The sequence below is a fragment of the Pipistrellus hanaki genome, assembly GCF_964339955.1.
Source record: "Pipistrellus hanaki genome assembly, chromosome: 1".
In the NCBI taxonomy this organism is placed as follows: Eukaryota; Metazoa; Chordata; class Mammalia; order Chiroptera; family Vespertilionidae; genus Pipistrellus; species Pipistrellus hanaki.
The window spans coordinates 171,584,902-171,610,070 of record NC_140503.1 but is presented as its reverse complement, the minus strand read 5'-3'; the positions used below and the strand labels follow the sequence as shown (position 1 = coordinate 171,610,070).

Here is a 25,169-nt window from a genome sequence, read left to right as displayed (position 1 = left end):
TAAGAATAATAAATAATAATAAAAACTAAGTGTTCAATTTATAAAAACATAAAATGAACAAAAGTCTTGCTATTATTGTAATGATTATTTTGCAATATATATGAATATCAAATCATTACATTGTCCACCTGAAACTAATATGATGCTATGTATATACCTCAATGGAAAAAAGAACAAACCTCACCAAATTTTACTAACTTTTTATGGCTTTTATTTATTATCTTTACTATGAAAGAGACAGTTAATTGTGGGGTTTGGAACTTACGGCTATTGAGAAGATTCCTCATCTTTTTGTTGTCAATAGCTGAAATACACAAAACATGAATTAGTAAGAGAATATGCTCCTATTATCATGTAATTTTGTTTAAATGGGCACTATAAGAAATGCTTATTACCCAAAACATGTCTATTTCAAGAAGGCATGAGATTTTTTATAACCAAGTTATAAATATCCCTCTATTATGATTTAAACCAAAATGTATAATTTTAATTTTTTTAAAAAGAACATTTTGGTTTTGATTTTTGCTGAGAAATTAGAAAGTAAAGTTATAAAATTAGGAAAGGATGGTAAAGTTCAATGTCTCTGATTGCTTTCTTTAGGAGTTCCAAAATAACTATAGGAAACAATCTCCAACTCCTATAACAGTTGGTAGGCACTATAGCAGGCCCTGGTCTACAAAGGGTAGAAATTCACTTAATATAGGTTGATGGTTTTCTCTCACTGAGGGTTCTCCCTTGTGGTGAATATGGTGGAAAGTTGTAGCTCAGTGGCAGGCACTAGAGGCATGAAACTCTCTCATATCCAGCCAATTCATGGACCCCACCATGTCTCCCTCACTTTATGCCTCCCTCTGGGATCTTTTTTTCCTTCAAAAGTATCTTAGTGTACATTTAAGTTCAGTCATTCAATTTTTGGTGGTTAGGTGTTTGTTTTGTTTTGGCTATTTGAAAAAGAAAAAATAAAGAAGTATCAGATAAGTTGCTCAGGAATGTTGACTTTCGCAAAAGAAGGATCTGAGTCCCAAATCCTACTAGAGGTTTCCTGGAAGTTTCACTTCTCTCTATTTAACAAGAGATATGAATATGTCAGGAAAAAAATGTATGTAACAGAATTTTGGTTATTGAGTATGGTCATAGAATAGTTATTTTGATATTAAAACAACCTGTGTAAATGAAAATTCAGTGTACATGACCAAGAAGTCTGAAATTTTTTTAAATTGTAAAATGAGAAACTCTACAGTTTAACTTCTCTTCTATGATAGATATTTTACTTTAGCCTACATGATCATGCATTAAAGGTGATTATATTATCAGAAAATTTAAATTTAGTTTCAAATTGTCATTTATAGTGTCCTTAAAAATACCGTGTTTTATTTGATAAAATTAATTGATAATAAAGGTGGATGCCATACTCCTCATTATTTCTAATTACATCTTTTTTAAAAATATATTTCTTATTTATTTCAGAGAGGTATGAAGAGGGAGAGAGAGATAGAAAATCAATGATGAGAGAGAATCATTGATCGGCTGCCTCCTGCATACCCCCTACTGAGGATTGAGCCCATAGCCCAGGCATGTGTCCTTGACTGGAATCAAACCTGGGACCCTCAGTCTGCAGGCTGACACTCTATCCACTGAGCCAAACTGGCTAGGGCTCTTTAAAAAGTTGTCATGAATGTGTGTGGGGATTCCATTTCAAAATGTATTTAAAGGAGTTTCCCAATTTCTGGCAACATAAAAATTAATTTTAGACTATCTGTTTCTTAAATTCATGGCTACTGGGAGGGGAAATGGCTACAGTAGTTCAGGTTCAAAGGGCAAGCCTTATTTTTTGGTATTAAATCAGAAGTAACTGAACTTGGAAATACTTAAGGAGATACAACGAACAGAACTGGGACAACTATGGCATGTGAGACATATGCTAGAGTTTGGGGAAAGATCTATATATTTAAAAGGCTAATATGTGAAGTGTCCCCTCAGGAGTTCGACCGGGAGACCAGGAGTTTGATCACTCGCTATGATGTGCACTGGCCACCAGGGGCCAATGCAGAAAAAAAGGCCCTGGCCTGCAGCTGGAAGGCCCTGATTGGCCCTGATCACTGGCCAGGCGTAAGGACCCTACATGTACACAAATTTTGTGCACCAGGATTCTAGTAAGAAAATAAAAAGACAAAGTCCCTGACAATGACATTTACAATCTTATTGAAACATTATTTTATCTAATTATTAGAGACCCAGTGCATGAAAATCGTGCCCTGGGGGTGGGAGGAGATTGGGCCTAAGCTGGCAGTCAGACATCCCTCTTGCAGTCTGGGGCTCTTGCAGTCTTGGACTCTTCTCTCCTTACCATCCACCTGCAGCTGAGGCAGGAGAGGCTCCTGCCACCACTGCTGAGCTCACTAGCTGTTAGCCTGGCTTCTGGCTGAGCAGCGCTACCCCTGTGGGAGCTCACTGACCACCAGAGGACAGCTCTTGGGTTGAGAATCTTCCCCCTGGTGGTCAGTGTGCTTCATAGCAACCGGTTATTCCACTGTTCAGTAGATTTGCATATTAGGGTTTTATTATATAGGATGTATTGGCATAAAAAATAGAAATGCCTTTCAATTAGGATTCCAAATAACTTTGAGATATTTTTAATTTAAGTTTCATAATCTTTTTAAACTTAATTTTCATCTACTTTTGGGGAAAACAAAAACGATAACTTTCCTAATTTTGTTCCGAAAGGCATTAATGAAGATATAAATTTTAAATGTTGTTTAAAATTGTAAGTAAAGTAAAGGACCTCTTCAGCCCAGCTGATGTTGCTCAATGGTTGAGTGTCAAGCCCCAATGGTTCATTTCTCGTTAGGACACATCCCCAGTAGGGGCCATGTGGTGGCAGCAGATGGATGTTGTTTCTGTCTCAGGGATGCTTCTATCTCTCTATCCTTCTCTTTTCCTTTCTCTCTAAAAATCAATAAAAATATTTAAAAGAACCACTTCACAGTTCATGTCAAAGATTCTTCCTACATGGCTTAACCTTCATAAAGATGTCAATTGCTTTGATCCTACAGAAACTAACCCCCAGAACTGACCCGTGAAGACCTCTGGGAGTTAGTCCCATGTCTTACATTTTCTTTGAGTCTCAGTTTCCTTAAACTGATAAAAAATAATACCCACTCTTTTTAATATATATATATATATATATATATATATATATATATATATATAATTTTTTTTTTTTTTACAGAGAGGAAGGGAGAGGAATAGAAAGTTAGAAACATCGATGAGAGAGAAACATCGATCAGTTGCCTCTTGCATCCCCCCCCCCCACTGGGGATGTGCCAGAAACCAAGGTACATGCCCTTGACTGGAATTGAACCTGGGACCCTCAGTCCACAGGCTGATGCTCTATCCACTGAGCCAAATCAGTTTTGGAAATACCCACTCTTTATGCTTTTGAAAAAATCTAACACAATAATACATGGAGAAAAATTAGAAACCATGGCAGAGCCCAAAATCAATTATAAAGCAAATACTTATGAAACTAAATTTCACTTCATAGTAAATTTTTATTTTGTTTTATTCCACACTGATATATTGAATTCTTTAAATGAGAGAATACATTAACCTAAATTATTATGAAAGTTTGCAAGGGAAGGGAATCATAAAGATGGTAAAATGACTTACATGTGAGTGTAACTGATGGTTTGTTTATAGTCAAAGGCATATCTTGTGTTTTCATACTTTGATATAAAATCTTCTCAATTCTTTTCCTGATGTATTCAGTACTACTAGTAGATGGGTATCGAAACATGAGCACCATAAGAATGTTCACACCATTTTCATCTGGACTAAAGAACAGAAAAGCATATAAATAGAGATAATAATAAAGCTAGCTCTCTAATCATTAATAACTTTTAGGTATTAAGATTCACAATAAATTTAAAGAACACAATGGAGCCGAAACCAGTTTGGCTCAGTGGATAGAGCGTTGGTCTGCGGACTGAAAGGTCCCAGGTTCGATTCCGGTCAAGGGCATGTACATTGGTTGCGGGCACATCCCCAGAAGTGGGTGTTCAAGAGGCAGCTGGTCGATGATTCTCTCTCATCGATGTTTCTAGCTCTCCAGTTCTCTAGAAACACTGATGAGAGAGATGTTTCTAAAAAAAGAGCACAATGGATATGTGTATATCAGATTTTTACATTATTTCTAGAAATACTGGTAAGATACATAGCTGGATAAAAATTGTTCTCTCCCCTAACTTAACTCATAGTCTGGAGAGGTTGTGGTAGAAGGAGATGTTTATGAAGTCATGCTTAAATATACTTAAAGAATTTGCTTTTTATGGTGTTTTGAGCCAAAATTGTAACCATCATAATTTTTCAGTAGTGGTGAAAAGAGAATGCTCTGTGCTCACCAAACCCAGATTCCTTGTCTCTTGAACACAGATCTATAATATATATCATTTCCTAGCCTCTCTTGCTGTTTATTGGAACTCTCTAGTAAATTCTAGACAATGGAATGTGGGCAGAAATGTGCCCCACTTCCCGGCCCAGCCCCTGGAAACCTCTCATACTCTCTTCCATGCCTTCACTCTTCCTTTATTTGCCAACCAGAAGATTCAGGGGGCAATTCTACCATCCTTCCCAGCACCCCCATCCCCTGCTGCTGCTTCTGACTCTTTGAACTGAATCACCGAAATGAAATAAACCTTTATTGTGTTAAACCATTGGTATTGGGGGGGGTGAGGGGGGGGTTGTTGATCAGTTAATACAAGTTTGATAAGTAGATGATTAGAGGAAGCAGTTATAAAAGTAAATCTTTTGATAGGAGTTTCAAATATATTAACTTGTTAGGTATAGAAAGCCTCTGTTGACTTTGAGAATGAATTTAATTGGAAATAGATAAAGAATAAAGGGAGGAAAGAAGAGAGAGAAGGAGGGAGGAAAAGGAGGAAGGAACAAATATACAGAGAGAGAGAAGAAAAGAAAAGGCATGAGCTCTTTAACCATATGTGGTTACCATCAAGAAGTAAAACAGACACATAAGTATTACAAATACATATATTTATATATCAATTGATATCCATAGAAAAATTAATAATTTTAATCAGAATGTGTAGAAAAGCTATATTATTCTAATAAATGCCAAGCTTTCAGACATAATGTAAGAAGTACATTCAGGATGCATTCTAGTCATTTTTTTAATCTCTAACAAGTGTATGTTCAATTACTGGATATTGCCTTTCATCAGAGTATAGAAATGAACACATTGAAAATTTTTAAAAATAATAAAGGAAATGCAATGGCATTAAAGAAAAACCTTATTGCAGAGAAAGTCATAGGCTGATTGTTGGCCAGGCTTAAAATGAGGATAATCAAAAAGAACTGGACAAAGTTCCATTGAGCCCTCACTTAAGGAGCAGGGTATGTTGTGTGTGGCAACACCATCCCTCCTCTTCCTGTATTTTTTTTCTCTTGGAGTGTGTCTTTATTTTTAATCCAGTAAGTGACATTGTCTCATGTCATAAGGTGCTCTACATCTACTGTGACTGGGAAGTGTAAGCTGGGCTGCTCAGGATTTATGACACCTTTGTATCCCTGAACAGAATTTGCTCAGGGGAGTTGAGCAATTGTGTTTGTTCAATGCTTCTTAATTACTGGGTTGAAGTTGCAAACCAAGTTTACCTACCTTATTTTGATAACATGAGATTTGATAAACCGACCTGCTCCAGAAGAACGTCGAAATATCCTAGACATCTAAATAGAAAAAAAATTGTAATGTATTAGTCTTAAGAAAACTGTCATTCCTTTTCTTATCTACAGACTGGAGGCAATGATAATGATTTCAGCTTATTCTCAGATATTGAATAGGCTATTCCCAGTGATAAGACTAAACCAGTTTTGAATCTTATAGAATTGAATAACCTCAACAAAACTATTCAATTTTGCTAAGCATTTGTAGAATGAGATAACACTATCTACCTCAAAGAGTTGTTTTGAGGATTAAATGAAGTAATGTATATCACACATTTGACACCTTACCTGGCATATTGTAAACTATTGATAATGTTCATTTTAATTATTGTCAGATGAATTAAAACCTGTACTATTCTTTAAGGCAGAATTTTCATTTCTAAGAAAACCTATCATAAGTTATTCTCACATATGGCATCTACTCCATTATTGAAATTATTTGGTTGATTTCTTAAATGATTATCTCATTGCTATAGCATTGGATGTAATATGCAAAAACACCTATTGTGTGACTCTGACACCCTCGATGGTTAGTCATCTCTCTGTGACAGGCAGGCTTTCACAACTGGTACTAGGTTTAGCAGTAAGTTTCACCACACGTCACATTGTCAGCATTTTATTACTCAGCTTTTCTGGTCCAGACCATTGAAATATTTGGGATGTTCAGTGAACTGATTTTCTAAAGGGTTCTGATTCCCAAAAGACTAGTAAGGCACTGCCTGAGACAAAAACCAACAAACAAAACAAAACAAAACAAAAACACTGAACTAAGGGTCAGAAATTACAGGTCCACATATGTTTACATAGGCCATATGCAGGGCAAATCTTGTCCCTTAATTACTATATGCTCTGGGAAGAGGGAATATTACATTCTTCCTCATAAGGTATTTCCCTCTCCCTGAATCCTCTAAACTAGTAACAATGCTCAGTAGATTTTACCTCCTAAATATTGACTCTATATCCTTTCCTTCAATCCTACTGCTATGGTCTAAAATCAGCCCCCTTGAAACGTGGGCCTTTGCAGCAGTTCCCTCTCTGGCACATTTATGTGGTTCTACTCTATCCTCTCTCCCCACAGTTGTCCCCTTCAATGTTAGCAACTGAGATATCTGTAAAGTGTATATCTGAGTCTGTTACACTCCTGCTTCAAGCCCAGTGTCTCCCTTAGTGCGAGCTCCATGATACTGTCCTTTTGTTGGCCCCTGCCCCGTCCCTACCTCTAAAACCTATTCTCTTATCTACTGAATGGCCTGTTCTTTCCTAAACCCACTACATGGGTTCATACCTCTATGACTCTACACATTCATTGTTGTCTTCCTATAATATACTTTTTTTCCTAAGGAAAAAGTCTTCAATGACAATTCTGTCATTCTTTAGACACTCCAGGGACAACTAAGTTTTCTTTGACTTGCCCTCCTGAACCAAAGTGAACATTCCTTTGCTTGGGCCACCTCAACATCTTGATTCTATTACAGCAATTATGCTGGTTTGTAGGTGTGTCTTTCCTACTTGAGACTGTGAGCTGTGCGACAGATGGGAGTGTGTCTGATTCATTTTTGTATCTCTAGCTTTGCCACATCACTTAGCACAAAATAAACACTCAATGCATGTTTGATGAATAAATCCATGAGTGAGTACATGAGTAAATGAATGAAGAAACAACACTAAAGGGAAGAAGATAATAACACATGGTTTTGTTTCATCAGCAAATCATGGTGCCAAGTGTAAGCAGAAATCTATGGGAATCTAAAGTAAGGTGGGAACCAAGAGACCGCAGTGGTGACCTTCACATGGATGGTTATTTCAGAATTTTGAATCAGTTCTCAATTATCTCACTTATGATTTCACTAAGCTGCCCTCAGCTCATTTTATTTCTACTTCTCAAGGAACAGGAAGAAAATCTGATTTTAACATCTCTAGCATTTTATATAAAGGTCCTCTGAAATTTTGAACTCTGTACATAATGGCACTTTGGGAGATGATCAAGATTCTGTTATATCAGAGTATAAAAAATTACCAAGAATTTCTTCAAACTGCCCCAGCCAGATTTCTCAGTGGTTAGAGGATCAGCCCATGGGCTGAAGGGTAGCAGTTTCGATTCCAGTCAAGGGCACATACCTCGGTTGCAGGCTCAATCCCTGGGTGGTCCTGGTCGGAGTGTGTGTGGGAAGGAACTAATCAATGTGCCCCTCTCATAGTGATGTTTCTCTCTCTCTGTCTCTCCCCTTGCCCTCCAGTCTCTCTAAAAATTAATGAAAAAAATATCCTCAGATGAGGATTTTTAAAAAAAAGAATCTCTTCAAAGTAAAATGTGATATTATCAATATCATAGTTCCTTAAGGTGTCAACCTCTATTTTAAAAATGTGTAGATTCTGATACATTTCAATATTGGTATGACCATTAAGAACAGCTTACATGTATTAACCCTCATACTATCTAGTAGGCATGGGACTACTTCCTTTGTTCAAGCCTCACACCACCTTATGAGTATTTTATTTATCCTCAACAGTCCGTTGTATAGATGAAGAAATGGAGGCTGAGAGCACTTAAGATTACTTGTTCAAGATAGCATAGGAAGCAGTGATTCTGCATTATTCTGTATACTTTAAACTAATATATTAAGTGTCAACTGTAATTGAAAAATGAAAAAAAAAATACAAACAAAAAGGCACATGTATGTGGAGTAATAGAAAAACAAGTACATCTGAGGTTGTGACCGCATAGTAGTCAAGCATAGCATCCATTTCTGAAGCTGTCTCTACTATAAGGTAATTTTAGAAACACCATTTAGTGTCTCTGTGCCTAGGTCTCCTCACTTGTAAGAAGGGGATTATATATATAGCAGTTACTTCCTAAAGTTGTTGTCAACTTATAAAGCATGAGGGACAGCAACAACAAAAAGTAGTGCTTCTGGCACATGAACCCAGGGAGTCTGGCTCTAGCTTTTGTATTCTCAAGTCCATTATGGGACATAAACAGCCTGTGTTACTTACACACTTGACAGCAGGTGTTCAGGTAGCTGGGGTAGAGAGGGCCCAGGCAGGAAACCCTCAAAGGAGGCCTAAATACATCTTTGATTTCCTGACTCTAAATCTCATAAAATATCTCTTAGAAGGTTTTTTCTTTCTGCTTCTGAGATTAATAAGGCTAAGGGAACTGCTCCTCTCCAGATACCTATTATTGTAAGCAATTTCTGGGGATGTTAATTTTGTGTTTAATTTTTCTTATAAGAACTCACTGATATTATTTTTAGTCCAAATTACAAAAAAAATAATTCTATTCTTCCCTTTTTATGGTCCAAATCATAAAGAACAAGTGACTTTATTTAAAGTCATTCTATTTAAGCCCTAACTTGTTTGGCTCAGTGGATAGAGCATCGGCATGTGGACTGAAGGGTCCCAGGTTCAATTCTAGTCAAGGGCATGTACCTTGGTTTCAGACACATCCCCAGTAAGGGTTGTACAGGAGGCAGCTGATCTATGTTTCTCTCTCATCGATGTTTCTAACTCTCCATCCCTCTCTCTTCATCTCTTTTAAAAATCAATAAAATATATATTTTTTAAAAGGGTTAAAGTAATTCTATTTAATTAAGAGTGTGTGAGCTCATGGTAGAATAGAAAAATTCTCCTTAAAATCAGATACTCATTATAATCCTTGGTTTGAACTCTAGCATTAAAAAGCAGTATAACATGTCTGAGACAATAGTGTGGCTCTGACTAATAGTGCACCCAGTCTCTGTCTCTGGCAAGATAGAGCTTGCGGCTTCCCCTCTGGCTGGGAACTACATGCACATTAAGTCCTCATGGAAGATCACTAGTTCCTGGATGCCAACTAGGGAATTCCTTTCCAGATCCACCTATGAAAATAAGTAAGGCAGATTTTGAATATTTCCTGTTACTGTCATGAAAACATGTACCACCAGAGGGCGAGTGTACCAAGGACATTCATTCTGCTTCCCTTTCTTCTCCACGAAAGCTTCCTGCCAGCTCAAAGGGACTTTTCCTTCCTCTGAATTTCTAAAATACCAATCTTATGGGTAAAATATTTAACATCTATATTCTGCACTGTGGCAGCTCTCACACCATCATATCATCTTTTTAGCTCTCATATTATCTAAATTTGTAATTTGTATTATTTCCATACACAAACTTCCATACATAAACCATATTATAAACTCCAATTAGGAAGGAATTATAATATACAGATCTTGATATTCCTCATAGCCTTGCACAAAGTAGGTGAACAATAACATTTTCATTAATTGATGAATTCTCTAACCATGGTTAATCTTAAAGACCAGTGTGAAGAAAAAAATCCTGACTTTGCATCCCTTCATGACTCTTTCACTATGCTATATCTCCTTCCCTTTTACTCATTTATTTATTTGTTATTCAACACAATCGATTAGGAGTATCCTATATTTAAGGCACTGTGACAATAATGGATAAAGAGTATTGAGCAAAGATTTGTGGTGCCTAGACTCAGACTACAGAGTTAAAAGTAATAAATAAAAAGGCAACTAGTATAGTAAAGTCATATATAAAGAATAATGGCTGGGGGAGTGTATAATAGGGCAGATTTCTCCATGGAGGTAATATTTTAAACTATATTTTTATTGATTTCAGAGAGGAAGAGAGAGGGAGAGAAAAAGAGGTTGAAACATCAATAATGAGAAAGAATCACTAATTGGCTGCCTCCCACATGCCCCCCTCCCCCTAGGGATCAAGCCCACAACCTGGGCAGGTGCCCTTGACTGAATTGAACCTGGGACCCTTCACTCTGAAGGCCGATTCTCTATCCACTAAGCCAAACCAATAGGGCATGGATCTAATATTTATGTGACATCTGAAGAATTGAAAAGAGTAAGTTACAAAAAGAGCAGTGCTATGGGACAATCTTCCAGTTAGAAAAAACAGAATTTGCAAAGAATCTCAATGAAGGTCAATATGGATAGAGAAGATTGAGCAGTATAGAAGTTAGAGCCAAAACATTCAGGTCCTTGGAGTCTTTCCTGAGGAGCTTGTGTTCTCTTATTTTTTTTTTTCATTTTAAAATTTTTATTCATTATAGTTGATGTTCAATATTATTGCATATTAGTTTCAGTTGTACAGGATAGTGGCTAGACATTTATACAATTTTTGAAGTAACTTCTTCCCCCATAAGTCTAGTATCCACCTAGCCATACAAAAGAATGAAATCGTATACCATCTGTGGCAATATGGATGGACCTAGAGGTTATTATGCTAAGTGAAATAAGTCAGAGAAAGACAAATACCATATGATTTCACTTATATGTGAATCTAAAGAACAAAATAGATGAACAAACAAAACAGAAATAGCTTCATAGGGGCAGAGGATCTTGAATTATACACTAAGCACAGTCAGAAACTACTTATGAAATCTTAAACAAAATAATAACATAATACGTTTTTAAAAGGTTATTCTTGTTAGTATGTAACCAGATATCACAGGGAGCCTAAAGAGGAAGCAGTGAAAACTGTGAGCGGCTATATGAAGAAACATATGAATTAGATCTAGGATGAAGATTGTGAATTAATAGTAGAAACATGACTTGTGAATGGATTAGACATGAGAATAAGGAAAATGTAGGTGTTCTAGTAACTGAACAAACAGTGTGTCATTTGTTTAGTGGGAAATATATGAATGGAATGGAGAAGCAACTTTTAAGAATTGGATTTAGATATGATAACTCTGAGGTGCCTGTGAGAAATCCAAGCAGAAATGTCATATAGACAATGGACCTCACAAATCTGGGGTTCAGAGAAATCTGGATTAGTCATTAAAATTTTGGAATTAGAGCGATTGTATATCTATCATACTTCCCCCTTTTTTCTGCTAAGAGGACCTCTCTTTCTTATAGAGAACTAATTCTATACCATTCTAATGGAGCTAACATTGGTTTCCTGCTCTATTTCCCACAAGGGTGACATGATTTTATTCTCTTATTCAAAGTGATTATTGTAGGGATGGGCAGGTGTTCCAAATTTGGCCAACTAGATTGGTTCTCCATACTTTCCTCCAAGGACTATCGTGGAAATTTTTCTTTTTCTGCTTCAGTAAAATGCCTAAAAAATATATAGCTATTAGCTTTTTTATTTGCCACAAGCATAATGTTTTATTGTATTTTCTTTTGCTTTTTCATTTTAAATATGTTTTAAATTTTTGATAGTATTACAGATATCTCCCATGTTCCTCTCCTTCCTCCCACCCTCCCTCTTTCCTTTCCTCTCTCCTTCACTCTCTTCCCTCCTGCCCTACCTACTTCTCTCTTTTATTCTTTTTTTCTTTGACTCCTTAATTGGGTTTCTATTATTTTTCTACCTAAAGTGTTCCATCTATCAGGGGAAACAATGAGGTCATTTATGGAGCAACAGAAGAAAGAGAAACAAAGGAAGAATCACACCTCAGATGATTTGGAGGCATGCTAGTACGTCAATAGAAACTACTGTCTATGATCAAGTAAAAACAAAAATGTTTTCCTCTTAATACATTCCTTAAAAATAAGTTCACTTAAATGATGATGAATTGTTACAAAAGAGGAACTGTAGCAGATGTTTGTCTCCTACCCAAACTTTTGGACAGACATGCCCCAGCTTCTGTAAGTCTTGATGGATAACAGCTCACACCTGTATTTCTCCTGAAGCCTACCCTTATCTGACCTGAGCACATTTCTCAGTGATGGCTGGTAGCTTATGCTTCCCTTCCCTGGGCAGCCCTTGTTGTCATAACACAAACAGCCCAGCCCTCTTATCTCTGGGCAGAACCAATACCGCTGTAATTTAGGATCAAGATCTCAGAAATCAGGCTGAGGCTGCACTTCTGAAACCGCCTCTTTGTCTAGCTTCTGACTTTGTCCTTTTCTGTTTCCCCTCACATTCTTACGAGATTTTTCTGAAAGCTTTTGGTTAATAAATCATATAACCAAGAGTCTTCATCACAGACTATTGTTTTGGAATCCCACCTAGGCAGGGATAAATAAGTTGGCACTAGAGAATGCTCTGCTATACATTTGTTTCACTGTGCCCATTGGTTAGAGGTCAGCGACCACACATCTTCGATTTTTAGATGAGATTTTGAGCTTGTAACCAGGAAAAAATGTAATGAACTTAAATGTCTTTAGAGATAATATTATGTATCTCCAGAGATGTTCTTGTATTTTATTCCTTCTTTAAAGGGGCGGGGGGAGGAGAGATAGAGAAAAACTTTTTAAAGATTCAAGCTTAGTTGTTGCAGTTTTAGAACATACAGAGCACAAAAAAGAGGGTTCTAATGGGAAGCTATTTTTTAACCCACACCTGAGGATATGTTTAGAAAGAAAGAGAGAGGTTGAGAGAGAGAGAGAGAGAGAGAGAGATCAACATGAGAGCAATTGCCTCCCATATGTGCCCTGACATAGGATTGAATCCCACATGGGAAGCTATTTTTAAGACAGAAGGTTAGAAAGCTATAGAGCCAACATCAGTAGTCTTTCCATATTGAAAATTCTGCACAGTAAATGAAGTCATCCTTCTATCCAACAATAATAATTGTCATATCCTTTATAGATTAGCTTTTTTGATTATTCTGAGCATTAATTTCCAAAATGAAGCCAATGTTTTATACAGGGTATGGAAAATATCAGAACTTCTATTTTTATTTTACTTTTATGTAAGCAAAAATGTTTTTAGAGAACTGACCTTAATAATACCAGGAATGCACTAACTACCTGATGTTCTCAAGGAGAATGTAGAAATCACTTTGGGGGCTGGAGTGGAAGGGGTCGGGGGTGGAAAGGAGGTATAAAATGGGTGAAAGTAGTCAAATGCTACAAACTTCCATTTATAAATAAATAAGTGATGGGGATGTAATTTATAGCATGGTGACTATAGGTAATAATACTATATTGAATAGTAAGTTTACACTTAACGTTTTGATAGGTTTTGTGATTTTAAGGGAAACCAAATTTACCATAGGCTAATTGATATAAATAAGAATTAAGTTTCTGTGGCATCTCATCAACCTTACAATAAACCAACATTATTGAAGAACCTTTTCTATAATATGAAAGTTGCCAAGACACTAGATCTTAAAAGTTCTCATCATGACTTAAAAGAAAAAAATTATAACTATCTGTGATATAAGCAGGCTTATGGTGGTAATCATTTCACAATAAACACAAGTGTCAAATCATTATGTGTAATTATGTGTCAAATCATTATTTGAGTTTAACATAATATAAACATAATTCTGAATAAAACCACCAACCAATAAAGTGAGAATTGTCACAACATAATTGTAAAAAATACTATTAAGTTACATGACAAACAGTAAATAGCTTTGGAAAGGAAAATACTACTTATTGATTTTTAACATTTAAAATCAAACTAACTTTTGTCTCCTACCCAAACTTTTGGATGGACATGCCCCAAATTCTGTAAGTCTTGATTGATAACAGCTCACACCTGTATTTTTCTTGAAGTTTACCCTTATTCAGATAACTGAATAAAATGCTAACACTTTCCACCATTGCTAATAATTCAGAAAAACATGAAAGCAGTGGAAGTGCTGGAGGGCTAAATACCCATCTTTTAATTAAGAAATAGTGTCTAGCCCAGCTGACTTGGCTCAGTGGTTGAGCATCAACCTGTGAACCTGGAGGTCATGGTTCATTGGAATGGGACCATTCTAGGGGTCAGGGCACATGCCTGGGTTGCAGGCTCAATCCCATGTGGAGTGCACAGAGGCAGCCAATCAATGATTCTCTCTCATCATTGATGTTTCTATCTCTCTCCCTCTCCCTTCCTCTCTGAAATCAATTATGTATGTGTGTGTGTGTGTGGAACACTATTTTATTTGACTTCCTACTATGATAGGTAAAAATTTAGCTTATCTTATATATTTTTTAAAAATATAAATGCCTTGATAAATGCATGTTTTCAAAGGCAAACAAAATATTTGAGGGACATTATTAATTTTCAGACCAAGAATTAAAGACATTGAAACCGGTTTGGCTCAGTGGATAGAACGTCAGCCTGCAGACTGAAGAATTAAAGACAAACATCCTTGTATGTGATACATTTAAAAGCAAAATAAAATGATAAGGCCAATATGACCATCCTAATTCTCATGTTAAAAAATGATAAAGGAGCCAAGACCTGTTTGGCTCAGTGGATAAAGCATCGGCCTGCGGACTGAAGGGAACCAGGTTTGATTCCGGTCAAGGGCATGTACCTTGGTTGTGGGCACATCTTCAGTAGGGGTGGTGCAGGAGGCAGCTGATCGATGATTCTCTCTCATCTCTCTCATCAATGTTTCTAGCTCTCTGTCCCTCTCTCTTTCTCTCAATAAAATATATATTTTTAAAAATGATAAAGGAAAATGAATCAAGAAATTAAATCAAGTTAAAAATTGGGAAAACATCTGTCTCAACCAACAATCCCCTCAGATCTTAATTTGTTGCCTACTCTAACTACATACTTGTAATAGTATGGAATATTATTTTAAATACTAGAGGCCCGGTGCACAAAATTCATGCATGGGGGGGAGGGTGTCCCTCAGCCCAGGCTGTACCCTCTTCAATCTGGGACCCCTGGAGGGATGTCTGACTACACGTTTAAACAGGCAGTCAGCATCCCTTTCACAATCCAGGACTGCTGGCTCCCAACCACTCGCCTGCCTGCCTGTTCCTAACCACTCCCCTGCCAGCCTGATTGATGCCTAATTACTCCCTGCCAGCCTGATTCCCCCTAACTGCCTTCCCCTGCTGGCCTGGTCACCCCTAAGTGCCCACCCCTTCCAGCCTCGTTGCCCCTAACTGCTGGTCTGGTCCCACCCCGCAACTGCTCTGTTCTGCAGGTCTGGATTCCCCCAAACTACCCTTCCCTGCAGGCCTGGTCCTCCCAACTGCCCTCCCTGCAGGCCTGGTCCCCCTCAACTTCCTTCCCCTGCAGGCCTGGTTGCCCCTAACTTCCCTCCTCTGCCAGCCTGGTCACCCTTAACTGCCCTCCCTCGCAGACCTGGTCCCTCCTAACTGCCCTCCTTTGCTGGCCATCTTGTGGCAGCCATCTTGTATCCACGTAAGTAAAGCCATATTTGACCACATGGCAGCCATCTTGTGTGTTGGAGTGATGATCAATTTGCATATTACTCTTTGATTAGATAGGATTTTATACACATTAATTTATTTAATCTTCTTTGTCATATAACCTAGATACTATATTATTCTCATTTCACAGAAAAAGATAGTGAAGCATGGAGAGGCAAAGTAACTACAATAATCACATTCACAGTGAGACAGAAAAACACATTTATATACTTTAAATTTTTCTGTTTGGCTTACCACTCTCTCAATCTGATGACTCCTTTGTGTAAACTCTTTTGAGGTTTTTATTCCATAATTTTCTCTGTATTTTACATTTGTGACTTGAAAAGAGACAAGGTAATAAAATGACTTGTCATCTGAAAGGCAAAAATAAACAACAAAAATCACTGCTAAGTATCATCAGTTTTTTGTCTCTAGTCCTCAGCCATTATGATGAGCAACAAAAAAGTTACATATATTAATTGTCTGGCACTTAGTATTTAATTAGTAAACCATGGGCATGTGCTTTCCTTCCCTGAACAAGCAATAAACCCGCTACAGATGTGTTCCTGGTGGACACTGGTTGGAGAACATTGACAGACCATTCATATTCTAAAAGTCACTATATTATTTTATAATCTTTATTTTTAAAATTATTATATATCAGAGAGTAAATAATTGGTTAGAATTACACACAGTAAAAGTTTAGATCTTTAGGACAAAAATAACTTCATCAAATACACTTTAATCCTGGTGATGTTAATTTTATCATTAAGTCTGACAAAATCCTTACTTCCTTTTCAATTATTTCACACATTTTACTATTTTTACTCTTCTTTTTTATGTCCACTCTTTAAAATTACTATTTTAAAATTATTATTTTCTTCTTCTTGGGATCATCTTGGTTACTGCAATATGGTTTTCTTCATTGACTTGTGTTGATTTCCTTATGCTAAAAAATATGTAAATTACTTTTTGAATGTGTGTGTTATTTTAGACACCTCTATTTTATCCTCTTCCACTTGCTTATCCTTTGTCATAAACTTACTTCTCCTTTGTTTTACTAAATTTCTATCTACAATCAGGCAAGTCACAATGAACTGCATGGAAGATCCATGTCATGGATTTCTCAAATTCTTAATTATTAACCCCTGTATTGGTTTCCTATTGCTGCTATAACAAATTTGCATAAATTCAGTGGCTTAAAATAACACAAATTTATTCTCTTATAGTTTTGGAAGTCAAAAGTCTGCAATGAGTTTTACAGGGCTACATGCTGGCAGAGCTGGTTCCTTCTGAACCTTCTAAGAGGAGGAGAATCTTTTTGTTTGTTTGTTTTTTTCCTTTTGTCCACTTTTAGAGGTTATACTCATTCCTTGGCTTGTGATCACATATCATATTGTCTCCTATTCCTCCAGCTTTTTTGCCACACGGCCTTCTTCCTTCTTTGACGTTCTTCACTCTTTCTTATAAAACATTTCAGTTGCATTTATGGCTCATCCGGAAAATCCAGAATAACTACTCTCTCTTAGAGTTCTCAGTTTAATCACATCAGCAAAGTCCCTTTTGCTATATAAGGTAACATCCACATGTTGTAAGGATTAAGACATGGATACCTTACGAGAGGGCCATTATTCAGCCTCCCACAAGCTCTATGATATTTTGTAAAATGCTTTTTTGCTATTATTTTTATTAAATCCTCAATTTTTCTTTTTTGGAAACCTGCCATATTAGGGATGTAGCACATTTTAAAAACAAAACCAAGTCACTACATTTTAACTTAAAGAAAAAAAATATTAACAACAAAAACACAATTGATGGGGTAACTTGGTTTCTCCTTTTATTTTATGAGAGTCTAAGAAATGGATATTATCAATCCCCCAATAAAGTAGGTAGAAAATTAAGCTGGGCATGTTGAATAATATTCATCTCTTCCTATGAGGTTTTTTAAGTATGGTTTTATTGTTGTAAGTCATATACTTCTGTAAAATTTTAGACAAGCTCTCAATCATATGATTATAAATACACATATCAAATCAAACTTAGTTGATTGTCATTTGGCTTATCTGTTGTATTAACTATCCATTTTTGTACCTAAGATGAAATTATTTCTAAATTTTCTCTTCCCCCAATCATGAAACAATCTCCTCTTCCTTCAAAAATAATGTTTGATCTTTAACCCTTTACAAATATTTTTTAGGTAACTTTCCTCATATCATCAGCTTCTCTTGGGGGCAGCTCAATGTATTGGTTTTGAGGAAAGTATGTTAAACTCAGTTCATGATGTAATTTGTCTTTATTCTGAAGATAATCTTTCATTCTTTCTCTTTTTAAATATCTATCTCTTTGACATGTGCCTATCCATATTGCAAGCTTCACTGGTTGGAAATATGTAAGACAGAGCTCAATACTGGAGCAAACTATAATTTAACATCAGTAAAACATTAGTAATTAAAATGTTAATATCATGCAAATGACTTTTTTTTATATACAACAGAGAATTTTAAGATATTCAGTTATGGAGCACTTAGGCAATAGAAATGTGACCTGGATACTTACCCTCAACAACGTAATGACTAACAATACCAATCGTGATTCCTATGATTGCTACAATTACCAGTATGAAAAGGGCTAGCCGAATAGGGTCCCAAAATTGCTGTCTTCTTTGAAATTCAACGGGAGGGTAATCATCAGCTTTTGTAAATTGAGCTGGTCTGTGATAATGGAAAGGAATAAACAGTAAGACAAAAAAATAATCATTGTGGCTTTACTTTATTACTCTACAGAAATAGTTTATACTGCTAAATAACAATAGGATACTTAGATATTGAAAAGAGCACAAGGTTTTAATTTGTATACCCTCCCCAACATCCCATTCACAACGTAAGTTTTACTTAAAGCTCAACTGGGAATATATTTCCACTGCATTCTGTCTGATGTGTTGGCAATTTGAAATTTGGGTTTTTGGCAACAAAGTTATGTAATAAGCTCATCAGTTGTGTTTAATTAAAAATAAAGTATCTTAATATGCATTTTTAAATTTAATGCATTTTAAAATCTCTAAATGGTGTGTTTCAAAAATAGCAACATTACTTTTGAAGATCTGATCTTGGTTCTTCACATTTTATTAGTACCTCCCTGTGAAATCACAAATTGGGAATTATTCTTGGTAAGATTCTAGTCCCCATGAAGACTTTTTATTTTCATTTGACTTTTATCTGTTCCAACTCAGGCATTTCCAGCCTACCCTAAAATATTTTAAGCCAACTTAAAAGTTGGCATTATTTACTTTATTTTCTGACCCCCCAAGTGACATTTTTTTTTGAAAGCATTACTTTTTTAATTTTATCTAACATATTTTTAAACTCTATTCAATAAAATAGGCAATGCTTTAAGAAAATCCTTAAAATAGTACCTACATCATTATAATAATGTTTCAGAAACTGTTCTAGAGCCATATACCTATAAAAAATGTTAAAATATTCTCTTTGTTCATAGGACACCCACACTATAAAAAGAGATACTGCCCTGGTTGAGTAGCTCAGTTAGTTATAGCATCATCCCAATATGCCAGGGTTATGGGTTTGATCTCTGGTCAGAGCACATACAAGAAGCAACCAATGAAAACATAAATAAGTGGAACAGCAAATTGAACTCTCTCTCTCTCCCTTCTCTCTCAAAATTAATAAGTAATAAAAAAAATTAAAAATAAGTAAATGAAAAAGATATAAATGAGAAAACAAGTATTTAATGTATAGTGTGAACTGTGCCAAAATAAAACTTTGTACAAGAAAAACAACCTTTTGGAGGGCTGCAAGTGTTGGGAGATTTTTATCAAGAAGGCAACATGATTGAAACTTTATGTGATAAAAGTTCTCCAGGTATAAAAAAGGAAAAAGAAGAGGAAAAAGTAGCATGTGAAAATACAAAATAAAATTAAAATTAAAATCTAATAATTATCATTGGAAACAAAAATACATAAAATATGTCTTTGGCCCTCAAATAATTTATGGTCTCCTAAAGTATGTCCACAAATTGCAAGTCTTTCCCAGCACTGCTGTGCTTGAAAGAGGATATGGTAAAGAGGTTGGCTGGACCAGACCCTGGGCAATCTCATAACCCAGAACAAAGAGCTTGAAATTGATTCTGCAGGAGATGGGAGTCAATAAAGGTTTTAATCAGTCTGAGAATTTAGAATAATCACAGAGATATTAATGAGGATGGGAATTAGAGCCAAAGAGTAAATAGGAAGATAGGTTTAGAGGTCATTTAGAAAGTCCAGGAGAGAGATGGTGAGGGCCTGAACTAAGGCTGAGACAGTAGGGTGGGGAAGAGATAAATTTAGTTCCAATTCTTAAGATTTGTTGACTAATTGACTAGCTATGTGACAAGAAAAGGGTTAATGGATCCCATTTTAATGTCCAGGTAAATGATTGTGCCTCTAAGCAAGATGAGAAAGATTCAATGAACAAAAGGTTCCTAATGTGGCATCAATGTTGTTAATAATGAGCAATGTGGTGTCCTTCCCCTTGAGTCTTAGCCAAATGCAAAGTATCCATTTTATGTCCTTTGTACTTGACTCTACTCCAGTTATGTCTCTGACACCTGTTTGCATGACTCTAATAAAAGTAACTGTTAAAGTTACTACCACACACCCAGAAAATATAAAAAAGTTTCTTATGTCCCCATGTACAATGTCTTCCTTCTCACCTAAGTGGTGTTTGCTACCATTTCCAAAATATATTTAGTATGTAAATATTTTGATTGCTGCAGTATTTTAAATTCTCACTTCCTTTTCCCTGTAAGTTTTATTAATATGATTGCTTTACTCTAGTATCTAGACTAATTCCTTACATGAATTTTGGGGTTCTTTGAATAAATGAATGAATGATAAATGAAAGAAATGCAGTCTAGATTAAGGTGACCAGACGTCCCGCTTTTGGCGGGACAGTAGCGATTTTTAACAGTTTGTCCTGCGTCCCGCTGCGTTTTTAAAAAGTCCCGATTTTTGGAAAGAATGCACGACAAGCTAGGGAACGACGGGAGAATGGGAAGGGAATATACGGTTTTCGACAGCCATGTGGCTATTTAGCTAGGATATAAGTTTTATATTATTTTTGTTAATTTTATAATGTTAAACTTTAATAATAACAAATAATTGTTGAGAACTGATTATTGAGAACTGCTTATCAAAATTCTCATTGTTGATTAGTTGTTAGAATTCACTCAAATGAGAAATATGCCAAAGAATAAAATAATACTATACATAATTTATTTATTTATTAAATTTGTAAATTGTACTTATGTTGAAATTTGAAAAAATATTAAAATACCACTTTTGCGTTCTATGAAAATTTTTGTTGCTCCATATAGACCAAATTTTTAATCAATAACCTCCTCCATCCCCCCCCACCCCCCGACCCCTGGTCAATGGTGTCCCGCTTTACCAATGTTAAAATCTGGTCACCTTAGTCTAGATCCTTGATCTAGAAAAGTAATTTGCATTAAAAAGCTGAAGAATTCTAAAACATAAAGTATTATATTAAATACTCAACAAACATGTATTTCATAAACATCTACCATCTTTTAGGTACTAGTAGTTACTGAGTACATAGTGAATAAAACACAAATACATGATCTTTGTTGTTATAGTGCTAAGGGGAGACAGATAAAACCAGAAAATATGGAGACTCTTACAAGTGGTGATAAGAGCTAGGAGGAAGATGAATTGTTGGAGACAGGGTGTAAGATGACAAGGTCTTTGCATTCGAAGGGCTAGCAAGGCTGGCCCCCTACCCACACAGTTTTCTCAGACTTGTTTGGATGGCTACTATCAGTAGAATGAGAGCAACTTTTCAGAGCTTACCAAGAAGTCTGTAACTATTGGCTGAGATTTGCTATACCAAGAATTTGTTCTTTTGCTCTGTCCCTTAGAGATTAAGAGGAGCAAAGAATACATTCCTCTAGACAGACCTCCTATTCAGTGTTTTGTGTATAAAAAGCATTGTGCAGTTAATAAACTTGCTACAGTTAGTCAATGGCTACCTGTAGTCCTCCCGACCCCGCTTTCCTGCCTTTCTTTCTTTTCTCAATTCCCACCTCCCTACCTCAGCCCAGTTCAACCGTCAGGCTGGTCCTGGCAATGAATAAGATGTCCATGATCAAAAATAAGAAGGTAATCCCTAACAAGTTTGGCTCACTGGATAGAGTGTTGGTCTGCAGACTGAAAGGTCCCAGGTTCGATTCCGGTCAAGGGCATGTACCTTGGTTGCAGGCACATCCCTAGTAGAGGGTGTGCAAGAGGCAGCTGATCGATGTTTCTCTCTCACCTGTTTCTTACTCTCTCCCTTCCTCTCTGTAAAAAAAAAAATCAGTAAAAAATATATTTTTAAAAAAAAGGTATGGATTGGGTTGGAAGAGAAGACTACTTAGAAAGAGTGAATGAGAAAGTCCTCTCTGAAGGTAACATTTTCGCTTAGACATGAAAGAAAGAAGAAGTCTGCCATGCATAGAATGATGGCAGGTCAAGAAAGTGTGTGAAATATTTGCAATAGAAAACAACTTGCCCTGTTGGATGAACTGGCCATTAGAAAAGTATGGAGAAGCAGCTGTAAACCAGTGAATATTTCATGACTTAATAGGCGAAGCATTTCAGTTTCTTTAGCAGAAAAAAAAAATCCTTTCTATATTCCCACACACGTATTCCTGCTTGCATTCTTCTTGGGTCTAAGCTGCTATTTCATTCTTACAACTTAACTCAGCTAAATATAACAGACTAACTACATTATCAAAGACCAAAAAGATCTACTATATAAAAATAAATTTCAGTCTTATATCTTTCTGTCTACACAGCCTCCAATATTCTGCTCAATAAAGCAAACATAATCTGTAATATTGCCCCTTCAAAGTGCCACTTGTGTATATTATTAATTAAGCCTGAGAATTATGTCATCTTTTAGAGGCGGCATCTTTGATGATAAGCACTGTAATGATATCTAAATAAACAGGTGATAAACCCTGGCCCCTCCCAATAACTATATCACCAGTTGTAATGGGGTATGATTAATATATTAGTATATCAGAGATGGCTAATCATTGAACACATGACAGTTGCTTATTATTAGAGAGAAGCTACAGCTAGTTCTGTCTTGAACTTTTAAGTTTATTTGAGCAATTGCCAATTGGAATAGATTTTTTTCTACTTTGTTTTATAAACTTTTTCTTAGAATGGAGGTTTTTATGACAAATTAATTATGGTTCTAACTAGTGTAGTTTAAGTAGAAGTATGCAGAAGTAAGCTACCTTCATCATATATTTGTGCATTAAATGGTAGGGGTGTCTTTTATGTTAGGCACATAGAGAGATTATTATATGATTAAGACATTTCCCAGTCCCTCAAACCTCAACCTATATATATGTTTTAGATTATTAATCTTAATATAAGAACCATGGGACAAACCTATTCAAGAATCCAATAAAATATAAAAATACATGGAAAAAAATCATAGTATTTTTTTTACCAGATTAAAGAATAATAAATTACAAATAAGTCATGATAATGAAGATAGCTTTTTTATGTGTGAGTCTTATTCCAGAATTTTCAAAGCTAATCTATTTGCACTCTTTTAATGAGTAAAATTAAAATATATTTATATAGTGCATAAGCATATATAAAACAATATAATTTAAACATGTCCCAGTCCCTCAGGCCTCAATTTAGGTATATCTTTTATGTTGTTAATCTTCATGTGAGAATCCATAGAAAAAAAGCTGTTCATACATGTATTATATATATATATATATATATATATATATATATATATATATATGCATATATATGTATATCTTATATAATAAAGAAATAATATGCAAATTGATCCTCACACCTTCACAAGATGGATGCCTATGACCAGGCTTGCAGGGGGGTTAATGAGGGATGGCCAAATGAATGAACAAGCAGGCTGTATGGGGCAACTAAGCCAGTGGGGTGGGGTGTGAGGAGCAACTAGGCCAGCAGGGAGGGGAAGGTTGGGGGTAAACAGGCCAGCAGGCCAGGGGAGAGGCAGTTGGGGGCAATTAGGCTGACAGGGGGGACAGGGAGAGGTGACCAGGCCAATGGGGGGGATAGTTGGGGGCAACCAGGCTGGCAGGGAGGGGGCAGTTGGGGACAACCTGGCCTGCAGTGGGGAGCAGTTAAGGGCGATCAAGCTGGCACACAGAGGCAGTGAGGGGTGATCAGGCCAGCAGGGAAGGGAAATTAGGGGCGACCAAACAGGCAGGCAGGTGAGCGATTAGGAGCCAGCGGTCCAGAATTGTGAGAGCGATGTCCAACTGATGGTTTAGGCCTGATCTCTGGGACTGGGCCTAAACCACAGTCAGACATCCCCAAGGGGTCTTGGATTGGAGAGGGTGCAGGGTGGGCTGAGGAGACCCCCCCACCCATGCATGAATTTTGTGTACCAGGCCTCTATTGTATATATAATAGAACCATATAATAATAAATGTTATTAAAATTATAGTATTTTATTTGCAGTTGCATAGGCAATGCTTGATCTAAGCCCTGTAAATTTGAGTACCATCTATTTTTTCTAAACTCCAAAAGATTAGAAGTTTTTCCAGTAATTTTTCTCTGTCACAATCTTGCTACATGACTACTGAGTTTATAGTAAAAGGTCCCAAAACTATATATTAACAATATAACAATTGGTTATTTATGTAAATGTGTCACTTCTAGATAAAATTCAGCTAGCACTGAAGTTGGAACATACCCAGAGCTACATGATGTGTGACCTAGTCAGCAGGATTATTACATGTCCAATTCTATTTAAGGACATTTTATTATGTTCCCAATACATTCTAAACACTAGGGTTATAAAACTTAAAAAAGAAACAAACAAGCAAAAAAAAACAACAGCACAAAAACATAGATCTTATACGCAAGGGGCTCATGGTAGGATAAAAAGGCATAAAATAATAAAATCAATATATTGTCATAGAGAAAATAATAGATTTACCAAGTACTGTCATAAAAGAAAACATGGAAGACTGAGGAATAAAGTTGTTTGCAAAAGGGACAGAAATGGTTACAGGAAAGACTTCAGACAATGTGACAGTTGAGCTGGTCCCCAAAGGATAAAGGGAGTTCCTGAGCATGTGATACTGGCTAAGTTCTTCCTGTACCTATGCTCGTTGCTCACAAGCACAACTACTTCTCATTATCATAACAGGAATATGATCATGAGTTTATTTGGAGGTCAAATAAAACTTATTGGTTAATAGCATTTTTCAGTACCACTCAATAGAAAAATTTATAAAATTTATAAAAGAAAATTCACATATTTTAGATGA

General features: G+C 36.1%; 1 protein-coding gene across 1 annotated transcript in view; it reads right to left on the bottom strand.

Moving 5' to 3' along the window:
• Positions 1–25,169, bottom strand: part of TMPRSS11F (transmembrane serine protease 11F) — a 68,156-nt gene that overhangs the window by 12,052 nt on the left and 30,935 nt on the right. The window contains exons 3-7 of the mRNA XM_084890260.1: positions 18,381–18,535; positions 16,080–16,198; positions 5,675–5,742; positions 3,670–3,833; positions 266–304 (exon numbers count right to left, since the gene is read on the bottom strand). Of these exons, the coding sequence (XP_084746386.1) occupies positions 266–304; positions 3,670–3,833; positions 5,675–5,742; positions 16,080–16,198; positions 18,381–18,535 (545 nt within the window). The remainder of the gene's footprint in view (positions 1–265; positions 305–3,669; positions 3,834–5,674; positions 5,743–16,079; positions 16,199–18,380; positions 18,536–25,169) is intronic.